The sequence below is a fragment of the Protopterus annectens genome, chromosome 12.part0, assembly GCF_019279795.1.
Source record: "Protopterus annectens isolate FY-2018-M chromosome 12.part0, PAN1.0, whole genome shotgun sequence".
NCBI lineage: Eukaryota > Metazoa > Chordata > Ceratodontiformes > Protopteridae > Protopterus > Protopterus annectens.
In genome coordinates, this window is record NC_056746.1 from 491,493,962 (window position 1) to 491,509,387 (window position 15,426).

Consider the following 15,426-nt stretch of genomic DNA (forward strand, 5'->3'; position numbering starts at 1 on the left):
ACAGCCCAGTCTGGGAAGAAGTGCTCCACTAAGATAAAACAACACTTTGAATAACTGGGACAAAGATGTAAACAGTGCCTGTCCATGAAATAACAGCACACTTTGATTTACTTTGTCAGAGATGTAAACAATGCCTATCACATGAAATAATAGCACCTATAAGTGCTATTCATTGATCCAACAGAAGCATGGGATAGTCCCACATCCCTCAAGTGCTTGAAACCACAGGTAAGCACAGAAAAGCGCAAGTCCATTTGGTTTTATAAATAAAGTCAGTCACAAAATCTAGTACATTTATTTAAAAAAATGAAACATAATTAATTGTTTAGAGGATATTGCAATCAGCATAAACAAAAAATGCTGGCACTGTAGGTTTTTGTATAAGTTCACTATAAAAAATAAAAGTAAACTCTGGGTTTCTTAACTATGGGTAAATAAGAAAAATAAAGAAAATTCTGTCACTGAAAGATCACAGAATTCCCAATGTAGCCTGCATTACTTAAGTAGTAAACCACGTCTGGGTGTGGGTAATGCTAGATTTACCCACGGTTGGAGTGGTTTGGTCACGAGGGTGAAGACCAGATGTGGGTTATTGGTATTACACAATGACATTATTTAAGAAAAATAATACTTACTTTTCATAAATGTCTTTGTATAATACCTCCGTGGTGCCCTTCCGCGGTTTTCTGCTATCCTGGAGCTTTTTCTGACGTACTGCACATGCGTATGGAACTTGTGTTCCCATACTTACGCAGTACATCAGAGCTGTGTAGAGGAAGCAATGGAGAAAGGAAGAACTCTGTTGCTTTTTTAAAGCTATCTCGCTATGTTAAATGAGTTTAACATAGCGAGATATCTTTAAAAAAAGCAACGGAGAAAGGAAGATCTCCATTCCCTTTTTTAAAGCTATCTCACTATGTTAAACGTATAACAAAAGATTGTAGCACCTGTGCTCACACAGACAAAAGAATCAGGACATATACTGATGGAAAAAGTCTGGGCTACCAGACCTTTTTCCATTAGTATAAGTCAGATTTACAATGAGCATGCTAGTTGGGCTGGCTAATCAGCGTGCACGTTTTGGAATGCTAATTGGCAGTCATTGTATAATCACAGTTTTAACACATCACGCCTTCCAAAAAGTCATAGCTTCCCTATTAGGATAACAGACCCACATGCTTTGACATCCAAGAAGATAATTTATTCTAAAATTTTACAAGCAACTTACCTTTCAGTTTACACATATAGCACAGACATATAAGCTTATCTTGCATGCTCAAAGTATTCCTCCAAATTCACATTGTCCAGACAGTCAGTATGAATTCAAGTCTCTATCTTGATCTCCTCCAAAGGCTCTGTAGATAATGAATATTCTGACTCTTTAAACTACTGAATTTCCTCTTTTGCAGCCCAGTGCAAGTTGTTTAGAAACCTCTGTGTTCCTTTTCTCTTCCTTTTCTTTCTGTAGCAGTTTTTCTAACTGCTTCTTTTAAAGAAAACGAACATAGCTTTCTTGTCTCCAGACATTTTTCAGCCACCACATCTAAAATATCAACATGTAGTCATACATTAAAGAAATATTGTTTTGTTTAAGATTCTTTTTGATTTACTGCATACAGTTCCCTAATTAACAAAATCCACTAGAAATGGAGCTTGGGTACTATCCCACCTGTATTTGTACAGCGAGTATGTACTTAGTCACATGATTGGCATCCAGATGTAGCAAGGTACAATTTTTATTTTTGAACAGTAGTATGATTTTGTATTAACTGTTCAAAATTATTTTTTTAGTTCTCAGTGTGAACATTTGCATTGTTTCTGTCCATAACCTAGTATGTTTGTTTGTGTCTTTTGGCTTTTCCCGGTTAGGGGTCGTCACAGCGGAACTCCGGTCCGCTAATGATTGGCAGTAGAGTTTTATGTGCTGGCTTGCCGGGCCTAACACACAACCTTCAATGAAGGAACGCCCATTCACACATGTCGACACACAGAAGACGCTCTAACTGAGAATCGAACGGGCAACTAGTATCATAAACTAAAATAAATGCACATAACATTTTTGCATGTATAATAACAAAGAGGGTGATTCAAAAGCATAATGTGCAGTTCCTTAAAGTTGCCTTGTGCTCTGTCAGTTGTAGATTTACCAGACCTTAGCCCAAGTCATGAATGAGATTTTTATATCCCATATCTTTCACTGGCTTTATCTTTCTCATTCTGTTCTATTAGCTTTTTCTTGTCAGAAGGAATTGCAAGAGGAGAATGCAGACCCTAGGATTCAGAAGGGGTTACTGCCAGTGATAAACCCTGAGACGGATGTTTTACTACTGATGGTAGCTCTTTCCATTTCATAGACAGCCATGCTATATCTCCTCTTGCTTACTACAAATGTTAATGAGGCATTCCTAGGGAGTGGCATATGATAATGAGGCATGAGCTCTTCCCAGAAATGTCTGTGGTAAATGGTTTGCTAATCCAAGTGCTTCCTAGAACTACTGAGCTGCTTAAGTCACCTGTACCAGCTACCTTAATTAACACAGCCAGTAATAATTTCACTTTCTTTAGCATGCAGTTACCACAAATAGGATTGACAGAGTTTAGGGTGAAGGATATTTGTATTTGGGCTTGACCCCCACAACAAGATTTTTTTTTTTTATTTTACTGTTTTCAGACACTTGGTTGTTAAGATCATCTGTTGACAAATAGATCTTAGATGAGTAGCCATTTATTCTTCAGAAACCTAAGAAGCACCTTGTTAATGTTTAAGTAATATATAATAAATAATAATAATTAATACATAAAATGTATTTTCTTGATTGGCATGTATTTACCCAAAGTATCTTTCTTCTGTCTGATTTTCTTGCAGAATAAAGAAAGGGGACACTGTGAAGCCTCAAAAGAGGAATTAGAAACGTGCATGATTAACCAGGTATTTGTAAAATCTTGTACTGCTTCATTTAAGGTTATTAACTGTACAATCACCAAAATGCCAGTTCATTGTCCTTGTATATTACTATGGGTTTTATGGATTTCTGATGTGATTGCAGAAGCAATACTACATGCATAAAAAGCTATTAGGACAGGGTTCTTTGTGTACCATTTCATGTCTAGCCATGAAGATAATACATACTATCACTGATCTAGTCAGGATGTAATAGACGAGTCTTTGTGAGTTCTGTTCAAGCAGCTTTATTATGTACAAACACATCAGGATTGAGGCATAATAACTTTAACTTAGATAAACTTATATACAAACTAGCTATTACATTCATACATGCTCACTCTCTGGCTGGACTCTCAAAATGGCACTGAAGCTAACACATGCTTGCTATTTATATGCATGTTCAGTCCTTGAAATGCTTTTAAAAGATACAACACACACACACTCTGTTCTACGTGCTCCTTCTTTGAGAAATAGGTCATGCAATATTGACAACAAGCAATACTGACACCAATCAATACAAATAATTCTTTGTCATGCAATTATACAGAACCAGATACACATATATATGTCCAGGTCACTGTGTATTTCACACTAGGTCTGGAAATACAACCAAATCATGTGACATAAAATTTAGAATTAGATTTAGCAGCTGGGACTGTCGCTACTGATGTTCAACCTTAGGGACATCCAGAATATCATCAGGAATGGAAGCAGAAGTTAGACACGTTCTGCAACAGGAACATTGTCTGGATTGCTCTGAGATGAGTCTGTATTTATTTTATTATTTATTTATTTATTATTATTATTTTATTTTACATTTGTTAACCGGGATGGTCCGACTGGATACATGTCCTTTTTCAGTGGAGGCCCGGGGAGAAAAGCTCCAACAGAGTTACATTGATAATTAGGTACAGTAAATGAGCTGAAAGAACTTAACAAAAACATAGGCTATTTACATACAAGTACAAGACTGCCATTACTATTTCTGAGATTACTACAAATGTAACATTAATAACATATTAGCAAGGACGGTAGGCAGTATAATGACATAGAGTTAGACAGGATACATATTTCTTTATCACAGTATACAAAGTACTTATCATCTTAGCTAGTTGTTTATGTTTTAGTTAATGGCACAGAGCTAGTCTGGGTTTGAGCAAGGACATAGCCAGTGTGACTTGAAGTGGAGTTTTAGACTATTTTTGAATTGACTTAGAGAAGTTCAGAGCGTGGTGTTATTTGGGAGAGAGTTCCATATTTTACCAGTGGTGTTGGCAACAGCGTCACCACCTAGGTTGAGAGATTTAGTTGTTTGGACAAGGAGTCTGTTTGCTGAGCGAAGGCAGCTTAGATTGGAGTAGGGAGTCATTAAGTTTTTTAGTGCTGGGGTATTCTCGGGTTGTTTAAGGATTTTGAAGGCCTCTATGAGTTGGGACTGGTGAAGAAGGTGTGGGAATTCTATCCATCCAAGCTTTTTCAGGTTAGTACAGTGGTGTGTTCTGTAGAGTAGGCCTGTAAATCTAACCTGGCAATGTGATTATAGCAGGATGAGAGCTTGGCCAGATCAGATTTGTTAAGGTGAGTGAGGACAGAAGAGGCATATAGTAGGGTAGAGAGAAGGTGTGAACGGGCTGTGGCTGCCCTGGCATTCGGGGTAAGGAAGGCTTTAATTCTGTATAGGGTCCCAAGTTTCTTGTTGACTGACTTAATGGCTTGGTTGATATGTATATCAAATCTGAGTTTATTGTCAATGTTTAATCCTAATAGCTTTGTATAGGTGTCTGGGGAGATGATGGTCCCATTATTGGATTTTATAGTGAAGTTTTCAGTCGGAGATCTATTGGTTGGGTAGAGGAGAAGTAACTTGGTTTTGTTTGGATTTAAGATCAGGAGATGGTTGGCAAGCCAGTTTTCGACTTTGGTGAAGCTATGTTGGGTGGTAGTTAGTAGATTTGCAAGAGAGGCACTGGAACATATTATAGTCGAGTCATCTGCATATTGAATGCAGGTGGATTCAGGGATGACTGTTTGGATGTCGTTTATGAAGACTGAAAAGAGGAGAGGTCCTAATATGGAACCTTGAGGAACTCCTATGGTATTTGGTAGTAGGCAGGAGAGCTTGTTTTGCCACATTACTGCTTGTTGTCTCCCAGTGAGGTAAGCTTGAAACCAGTCAAGGGCTGGAGTATCTAGATACAGGGTTTTTAAAGTATATAGAAGTAACTGATGGTTTACCATATCGAAGTCCATGGTACCATGGTCCATGGTCCATGTATCACAGGAACAATGCTGTGATATTGATTCTGATACAGGAAGAAGATGTCTGTGATTTCTCCTGTACTCCACACCCTCAGATTCTATGAAGTAGGATCTCGGCTCGGTACATATACCTGTTACTTGACCAATCCAGTCAAAACATTTCACTGTTTGTAGCCTCACTTTTTCTCTTTCTTTCAATGGACGACAAAATCTGCTTGATTTATCATAAGTGGACTTCTGGAAAGAACGCTTCCTGAATAATTGGGCTCGATTGGTTCTGTTGTTCTTAGCTTTAGGCCTCAATAAACTTGAACTGATAGGCAGTGTTGTTCTGGTTTGCCTGGATAGAAGTCTCTGAGAAGGTGAGCCAAGTATATCATCACAGGATATGTTTCTGAGATTAAGTAAATTCAAAAAGACAATGGTATTGTCACACTTTGACCTTTCAAGTAATTGCTTTGCACTCTGTACTGCACATTCAGCTAGTCCATTTGACTGGATATCCTGGACTACTAGTAACATGTACAAAGTCCCATTCTCTTACAAACATCTGAAACAACTGACTAGTAAATTGAGTACCATTATCAGAAATACCTTTGTATAGACTACCATGGACTGAGAAAATGGTGTTTCAACTTAGTGGTAACAGCAGTGAATGTTAGATTAGGTAGTAAATCGATCTCAAACCAGTTCGAATAAGAGTCTACCAATACTAAGCAATGCTGATTGTTCCACTCAAATATATCAGTGGCTACTTTTGACCAATGTAGTTCAGGAACTTGAGTTTACTGAGATGGTTCTCTTTGCAAATACGGTTTATGACTTTTGCATACTGAATTAGAAGAAATTACTTTATCAATGTCTTTTACTAGAAAAGGCCAAAATGCTAGTTCTCTCACCCTTCTTTTGGTAGATTCGGAACCGAGGTGACCACGATGCAAAATCTGGATATATTCATGTTGTAAGGAAGCAGGAATAACAATTTTAGGACCTTTGAAAATAATGCCAGCTTCCATCAACACCTCATCTCTGTAAGGAAAATAAGTTTTCACTTGGTGGTACACTAGATTACTTTGACGGCCATCCAACAATAATGTAATGGTTGAGCTTTTGCAAAATAGGGTCAATCTTTGTATAATCTCTCAGCTCATCAAATATCCTGGTAGAAAAATTATGTACTTCCCTTATGTCAAAGTCAAAATTCTCTGTGTCAAGCTGTTCTGTTGTATTTCTGGGCAATCTGGAAAAGGTATCATCCAGATAAAGAAGTTTGCCTTTTGTATAGACCATTTTGAAGTTGTACTTTTACAATTTGAGCATCATTCTTTAAAATCTCATTGGAGCTGAATACATAGGCTTCTTTAAAATAGTAACTAGACTGATCAGTTTCAATCTGGATAACTTGACCATAGATATAATCATGAAACTTTGAACATGCAAATACTATTGCCAAAAGTTCTTTCTCAATTTGATCACATTGCATTTCAATTTGGGTAAGGGTTCTAGATACATAGGTTCATAGGTTCATACTAGGCTATCTGCCCTAGGGCATTTATAAGCCTAGCCAGAGTGTGTTTGGCTTTCGCCACCCATTTTAAATTAATTTTGCTATGCCTTTTTTTGAGGTTAGTATACTGTGCCTCTGTCTAACAGTGACACAGAAGTGATAGCCGGGGTAAACCTACGATCTCCCATCCACTCATCAAGATTCCTCTTGAAGAGAGTCAATGTGGGACTCTGCCTAACCTGGACTGGGATTTTATTCCAGAGTGAAGGGAGCCTCTGGGTTATGAATCTGTCCCTCCAGCATGTCCTATTTATTTCAGTGCTGAGGTTGAAGTCTCTCAAGCGCATAGCTCAATGGGATTTGGATTTTCTGAGGTGCAGCATGTCCATTAATTCCGGGTTGGACATGGCTTTATACGTCAGGCACAGATCGCCTCTGAGCAGGCGGTATGCCACTGAGTAGAGCTGGAGTTTCTTTAACCGGGCAGCATATGGCATCTGTTTGAGCCCTTTGATCCTCTTGGTGAGGTACTTTTTGGGTCTTTCCAGTTGCTGCAGGTGTCTGGTAAGGTACATCCCAAAAGGGGCATTGTACTCAATTATGGGCCTGATGAGGGATGAGTAAATAGGTACAATGACCTCCCCTGATCTAGATGTGAATCCCTTCATGATTAGGTGGGCTATATAAAATGTTTTTCTAATCACTTTGGCCACGTGGTTGTCAAATGAGAGATTGCTATCAACTTGGGTCCCCAGGTCCCTAATGACTTCTTCTGTACTTAATGGATTACCACCTATGTGGTAATTTGTGGGCACTTTGTTTTTGCCAAAGGGGATGACTATACACTTTTTGGCATTTAGCTTGAGGCCATGGCTCTGGCACCAGTTGTCTGTTTCTATGAGGCCCTTTTGGAGGATGCTTGTGTTGGCTGGAGAGTTGATTATGGCGCCCAGTTTGCAGTCATCTGTGAACTTGGTCAGCCACAGTCCTTCTGTGTTGGCCTGTACCGCTGAGAAATATATACCGAACAAGAGAGGTCCCAGGACTGAGCCTTGTGGGACGCCACTTGTAACTGGTTTGGAGTCTGACATGGCTCCAGCAATTCTAACCATGTGGGTTCTGTCCTTGAGCCAGTTTGCAACCCATCTAGTGACATAGGGGTTTATATTTAAGCTGGTGAGCTTATCTATAATGCCCGAGTGGGGTATTGTATCGAAGGCTTTTGCGAGGTCCAGGTAGGCTGTGTGGCCCACCTTCCCCTCCAAAATGGCCTTGGTGACTGTTTCAAAGAAATCAACCAGGTTTAAGAGGCAGGATCTGCCCTTAACAAAGCCAAACTGGGTAGGATCCAGTGTCTGTAGGTCCCCAATATCTTTATTTATGAGGTCCATGATGATCCTTTCCATAGCTTTGCAGACCAAGCTAGTCAGGCTTATGGGGCGATAGTTTCCAGGATCCGTTGAGGCACCACCTTTGTGGAGAGGGACCACTGTTGCTGTACGCCACTCTTTGGGTACATATCCTGTAGTAAGGCTAAGATTGAACAGTAGTTTTATGTTTGGGTTTAGCTCTTCTTGGAGTTCATGTAGGACGCAGCCCGGGACACCATCTGGTCCCATTGATGCTGTGTTTTTGCTTTGGAGACGGCTCTTACCTGAGCATCTGAGATGTCAGGGGGCAGCACTCTGTTGGGATAGATATTTGCCCTTTGGTGGGGAGAGGGGAGAAGTTTGCACTGAACCTGTCAGCTAGGATGTTGGCAATGTCTGTGGGCTCGGTGTATTTTTGTCATTTTGGACTAATTCTGAGCCAATCTGGGAATTCCCACCCAGGTGTCCACCCTAACTAAAGGAAGCCTTGTGATTTTCCTTAGTGTCCTGTGCAATTTTTCTCTCAAGCTGGCCTTAGACGATTTTATGAGTGCCCATAGTTTTTGCTAATACTGATCAGAGATGCCTTTCCTTTTGGGATTTTGCTCTATCATGTAGTAGCTTCCTCCTTCTATTGTATAGTTTGTTTATGGCTGGGGTCCACCAGACAGGACGCCTGCCTTTGGAGGATTGGGTCTTGGTTTTATTTGGGATTGCATGATCCATGCATTCCTGAAGGTGTTCATAGAATGCATTTATAAAGGATTCTGCAGTCTGGGCCGTATTTTCCACAGGCCCGGGGGCTTTGAAGGATTTCGCCTCAGTTTTGAGGTGTGTGAAATTTGCTTTAGAGAAGTTTTTCACTGTGGTTTTCTGGGCAGGGGGTGGGGTCGGGATGTGAATATCCAGTGAGATTAGTTTATGGTTTGATCTTACCAGTGAGGGATACACTTCTGGTCTGGAGCATAGTGTCCCCATGTTGGTGATGATCAGGTCCAGTATGTTTTCCCCTCTTGTGGGAGTGGTAACAAGTTGTTCCATAGCATTTGAGTTTATACATTCTAGGAACCTTTGGGCTAGGGTGTTGGCACTAGAGTAATGCTCCCAGTCTATGTTTGGGTAGTTGAAGTCGCCCAATGTAATGGTGTTTGGAGAGACCTTCATATTTTCCAGTATTCTCAGGAAGGCCAAGTGGGGTTCCTGTGTTTGGGAGGTTGGTCTGTAGCAGGCTATAAACTGGAAGGCAGTTTTACCCACAGTTAGTTGCACATGGATAGTCTCTGATGCTTCGTGCTGTGCCACCAACCTGGAGGTGTGGGTATCTTTGACGAATATTGATACTCCCCCTCCTTTTGTGGTTTGGTCCAAGTTTTGGGGCCAAAAAGCATGGTATGAGGTATAACCTGGTAGTGCTGGGGTGCTCTCGGGAGCCTTGAACCAGGTTTCTGTTACTGCACAGATATCGATGTTCTCCATGCTAAGGAGAGTTTCAAGTGCGTGCATCTTGAGGTTTAGACTTCTGGCGTTGAGTAGCATTACTCTTAGTTTCTTATCCCTTGTGATACCTATGGAGGTGGGTTTGTCTTTGAGCCTTGCCTAAAAAAGGCACTATGGGGGTAGCAAGAGCCTTTGCCAATATCCGAAAGCCCAGGGGTGACAGGTGTAAGCCGTCCCTACCGAAGCATCGTGGCTTGTCGAGCATGTCATCCTAGGCTGACAGGCATTGGATCCCCTTTGAATGACACCAACACTTAAGCCAATTGTTGAAATTGATCATCTTGTCTTCATATTGTGGCATCATTCTTGGTGAGGGTAAGATGCTACTCAAGGTCAGGGTCATACCGGCCTGGGCTACATGCTCAGAGAGCTCCTCTATGTCTCTTTTCATGTAGTCCAGGGAGGTACGTCTCAGGTCATTCACACCAGCATGGACAATGACTGAGTCATATTTGTACTTGCCTTGGAGTGACCTGAGTGCTTGTGTTATGTGGTGGATCCTAGCGCCCGACAGGCAGCTCAACGTGACCTTCTCCTTGTTCAGCCTGGTGAGCGGGACGTCAGTGTGCCTGACGATAGAGTCACCTATTACAAGTGTATCAGGTGTGTTGTTTAGCCTTAAGGGCTGTGACTGTTCGGCACACTGGCTTTGTGAGCTATGTGTTGCACGTGTTTTGTTTTGGGGTAGCGGTTGCTTGGGTGTCTGCTTTGGAGGTCTCTGCTGCTTAGGCAGATTTTTATTTAGGCTACTGGTCTGCCTTCTTGAAGAATAACTGCGCCAAGACCAAATTTTGAAGCATCACAGGAAAGAGTGACTGGTTTATTGACATCATAGTATCTTAATGTAGGTGGGGTGGCAATTTTCTGCTTAAGGTTTTCAAATGCTTTCTGGTGCTGTTCCAACCAAGACCATGTAACATTTTTGCACATCAGCTCTCTTAAAGGTGCTGCCAACTCACTGAAATCTGGTATAAACTTGCCTAGATAGCGGACCATACCAAGAAAACATTGTAGAGCTTGAACATTATCTAGTGCTGACATTTCAAGAATGGTTGCTTGCTTGGGTGGGTCTAGTCTCAAGCCAGTGCTGGTAAATAAATGACCTACATACATAACTTCTGGTAGTTTGAATTTACACTTTAGAAGATTGAGATTTAAGTTCACTTCACATGCTCTGTCTAGAACTCATTATGCTCTGCTTCACCATTGCCTCCAATCAATAAATCATCTACTATTATACAACGACCCCCCATTAATATTAAAAAACGTGCACGCTGATTGGTCAGCGTGCATGTTGTAAATCCAAGTTATAGTAATGGAAAAAGGTCCAGTCGCCCAGACTTTTTCCATTACTATAACTCTTACAGCAACACTGTCTCGCTATGTTAAATGGGTTTAACATAGTGAGACAGCTTTAAAATAAGCAACGGAGATTCTCTGTTGCCTTTTTTAAAGCTGTCTCATTATGTTAAACCCATTTAATATAGCAAAACAGTTTGTAAAAAGCAATGGAGATCTTGCTTTCTCCGTTTCTTTTGCCCACAGCTCTGATGTACTGCATAGGCATATGCATGCGCAGTACATCAGAACTGCCACAGAATACCAGACAGCTGCAGAAGGGCAGCAAGGAGGCATTATACAATGCCATTATTTAAGAAAAGTAAGTATTTTTTTCTTAAATAATGTCATTGTATAATAGCAATAACCCACGCCTGGGTGTGGGTGATGCTGGATTTACCCATGGTTGGCTTTGTTTGGCCACTCGGGCTTTGCTCTCATGACCAAACCACACCAACCATGGGTAAATCCAGGATTACCCACACCCAGGCATGGGTTATTGCTATGTTATGGCACAAGGATAACCTGAAAAAATGTGCTCCATTGTATACTGGAAGACTGCACGTGCAGAATTTATTCCAAATGGCATCCTGAGGAATCTATATCTTCCAAATGGGGTACGGAAAGTAGTCAGTAATGAAGATTTAAGATCAGGTATCACTTGCCAAAATGAATCTTTTGCATCCAAGACAGAAAAAAACAGTGGCATTTGGTATTAGGGCTGCAGCTTCCTCGACTGTACGCATAGGATGATGTGGTCTCTTTAATGCCTTGTTCAAATCTCTTGGGTCAGTACATATTCTGATTTCATCTGAGCCTTTTTTTGTGGGCTGCTGCCATGAACGACACCCATTCAGTTGGTTCTGTAACTAGACAAATTACACCTTGCTGTACCATTTTGTCCAGCTGAGCTTTGACTTTATCCTGCTGGACTGACCTCTGGGTCTAACCTCATAGAACACACAACTGGAGCATTGCCCAACTTGTCACTGAAAACATCATCATTCTCTGAGAAAATGGCTTCAGAAAAATTGAAACTAGGATATGTGATTATATGATGAACTTCTTTGGTAAAACAAAGCAAATTCATTCTCAGACTGTCTCTGAGACCCAGTAATGACTGCACAGGTCTTTGAATTTCATAGAATAACAAGCTGTCACAGTTCCTAGCCAAATAACAAGAAGCACTACTGACCCTTCAGTTTGAATTTCTTCACCTCCATAACAACACGTTTCACACTACTAGCTACATTGAGTTGTTCATTAGTTCTCACCTTAGCAAATGTCTGCTGACATAACATTACACTTTGAACCAGTGTCTACTTTAAGCTCTGTGGATTTACCATTGAACTGGACAGTACAAAACACTTCATTCTTTGCCAGAAAATTCACTGCATCAACCTTTTTACCAATTACTAATACACCATCTATGTAGAAAGTAGAATTTCAGCTCTCTGTATGATCAACTTGCTTTTTTAAGTGACATTTCTTTATAACTCTGTGAGGTTTACTTGATTTGCAAAACTTTTGAAAATGGTTAAATTTTTTACACTTGTGGCATTGCTGACCAAATGCTAAGCATTTCCCTCTTTTAAGCTCATGATTGGCACCACAATTGCAACAGTTAACATAAAAGCTGAATTGGGGTCTTGCTGATTCACCCTTGTATTGGACTGAGCATGCTGCTTTCTTAGAACTTGCTGGAATAAACTATGACGTTTCCCATGAAAACCAGCAGGGGCTGTAGCCGTCATGTGCTTAACCCTACTTCTGCTTGCCACATGTTGCATGCTGTGTATATTTGCTCTGGAGCCTGCTGAAACCATGCTCTTATCACTTACAACCATTCTTGTGTGCCTTTCTGTAACTTCACGGATTTGACAAATTTCAGTAGCTTTACTCAGCATTAAAGTACTGTCACGAAGCTACATCTTTCTCACAGCAGCACTATTAATACCACATACAAGCCTATCCTTTATTAATTCATATTTTAAGTCACCAAACTGACACATTTTAGCCCTGTTTCTCAGGACAGTTACATAAGCTACAAAAGTTTCCCCTGGTTTCTAATCTCTTGTGTAAAACAAATGTCTCTCTTATGTAACATTTGTCTGGAGGTTGCACATTTCTCTGAATTTGCACTTCAAACACATGGGGGCTTCCCTTGATTCAGCCCGTACAACAATATGACGATTTTTACCTTCTCCCTCATATACTGCTTGTGCCTACAAAAATCAACGCTCTCTTTCAGTGGCGTCTGACCCAGCTAGGTTTAGCAAAATGAATGCCTTGGTGTTTGTATCTTTGTCAGAATAAGTTGCTTGTATAAAAATAGCATACTCTTACTCAAATATTCTCCAATTTTCTGCAATATTCTGATCAAATACAAGTGGTAAGGGCTTTTGAAATCCATCTGCCATATTAACATATACCAGTGAATGGGTTTGCAAGTATGCATGAACACACACACACACACACACACACACACACACACACACACACACACACACACACATCTACATATTCCAGAAATTTATGCCAGTATTTGTAACTATGCCCAATAACAAAACAAGCCTCTGAATAACTGAACTCTGCGAAATAAGTCTCTCTGGCACTGTAATACTCTTGAAATTACTGTACTGCAAGAAATCACCGCTTATCAGTGTAAGAAACATTTCAAAATAACTGCACTTTTGCAAATGAACTGGGCAGAAGAAGCTCAGAGTAAGAAACATTTCAAAGTAACTGCACTTTCCGATTAAACAGTACATACCACACTGAAACTTCCTGAAAATGGTGGTACCTTGCTAGATAATTCTTTACAGTGCAAGAAACACTCTGTAATGGCATCACTTTGCAAACAGACACACCCAGCACAAGAAATTTTTCGAAATGGCCGTACTTTGACTGTACTTCATGAAATAGTTGCACTTTACTCACAAATAAACTCTTCAAAATACATGCACAGTAATAAGCATACAATGTAAGTACTTTTACACACTTTGAGATACTTCGAATATCTCTTTTTATGCCCTTGATACAATATGAAGTAGTAGTTATGTCAAAACACAATACTTTGCCAAAATAAAATTGCAGTTGCCTTGCTTTATTTATGCTTAATGTGCCCTTTTTGCCCTTATTATATTCATTTTGCTCATTTAATTTTTTTTTCATGCCCATTGTACTTTTCTTGTGCTCATTTTACTCTAAACATGCCTGTTTAACTTTAAACATGCTCATTTTGTATTAAACATGCCCGTTTTGCAATTCTGAGGTAATTCCAAACCGCTTATGTGCTTTTCTGATAATCATTTTATCAGATATCTTAATTTTGAACATTTTGTTTAATTAATAAAGATTTTCTGCCTCTCACTTGTTTAATAAAGCAGTTTGTGTCCTTCTAATGCTCCGTTTTATCTTTTTTATAAAATAAACTGTTCGCGCAAGTTGTCATTACCTTTGGTTCTTTTCTGGCCCTTTATCATGCTAATTTCTCTTAGTTTACCTTCACTTTTATCTCTGCACCTCATAGCTCTGGATATCAATCTCAGGAATCCCGGTTCTGAATCCATGTCGCTCATCTAGTCAGGATGTAATAGACGAGGCTCTGTGGATTCTGTTCAAGCAGCTTTATTATGTACAAGCACATCAGGATTGAGGCTTAATAACTTATATAAACTTATATACAAACTAGCTATTATAATGGCACTCTCTGACTGCACTCTCAAAATGGCACTGAAGCTAACACATGCTTGCTATTTATATGCACATTCAGTCCTTGAAATGCTTCTTAAAGATACAGCACAGACACTCTGTTCTACACGTACGTACTCAGTTAAATACTTAGAGGTCATTTTTTTTTTGTCTTTAATTGATTATTTTTTTTTCCTTTTTGGATATTTAAAGTGAAGCATAACTAATTAGGATGGCAACATTGATTCTAGCCAGTAAGCTCATATCAGAGGTTGGCTGTAGAAAGTACAGTTGTGCAAGTTGAATTTACCATAACAGTAGATATTTGAATGATCACTGCTGCAGCAGCCTTATCTATATGAGTTATATCCTGCCAATGACATAACAGACAGACAGCTTCCAAGGCTTCAGGGCATCTTTCAAGTGCGCAAACTGTCAAGCAGCTTGAGCTAAGCTGACTAAAAGACAAGTTTAGGTGTGAAGCCCCTCAGAGTTTTCCTGCCAGCAGGTAGAGAGAGGCTGAACACTGAAAGGCTTGGAGTAATAAATAAATGTCCACAGCCTGGCATAAAAAACACACCAAAAAAGGAGAGGGAGGAGCTATTGCAGCAGTGAGCACACAAACTTCTGCTGCTATGGTAAGTTCAACTAGCACAACTGCATTATGTTCATCATATTGCTCACTGCTGCAGTAGCCTTAGCTATATGGGTAAATTACCATTGATAACTATATTTGAGAGGTGGAAAGAGAAGGGTCCAGGAGCCCCTGAAGAATATTCCTAGCAAAGTATGATTTAGACCTAGAGAAGGAATCCAGC

At 40.0% G+C, this 15,426-nt stretch overlaps 1 protein-coding gene across 3 annotated transcripts in view; it reads left to right on the forward strand.

The window, feature by feature from the left end:
* The window catches only part of ABAT (4-aminobutyrate aminotransferase), a 1,409,217-nt gene that overhangs the window by 1,139,592 nt on the left and 254,199 nt on the right, over positions 1-15,426 (forward strand). For all 3 annotated transcript variants that reach the window (XM_044089599.1, XM_044089601.1, XM_044089600.1), the window contains one exon: positions 2,867-2,929. In XM_044089599.1, coding sequence (XP_043945534.1) covers positions 2,867-2,929 — 63 coding nt within the window. The remainder of the gene's footprint in view (positions 1-2,866; positions 2,930-15,426) is intronic.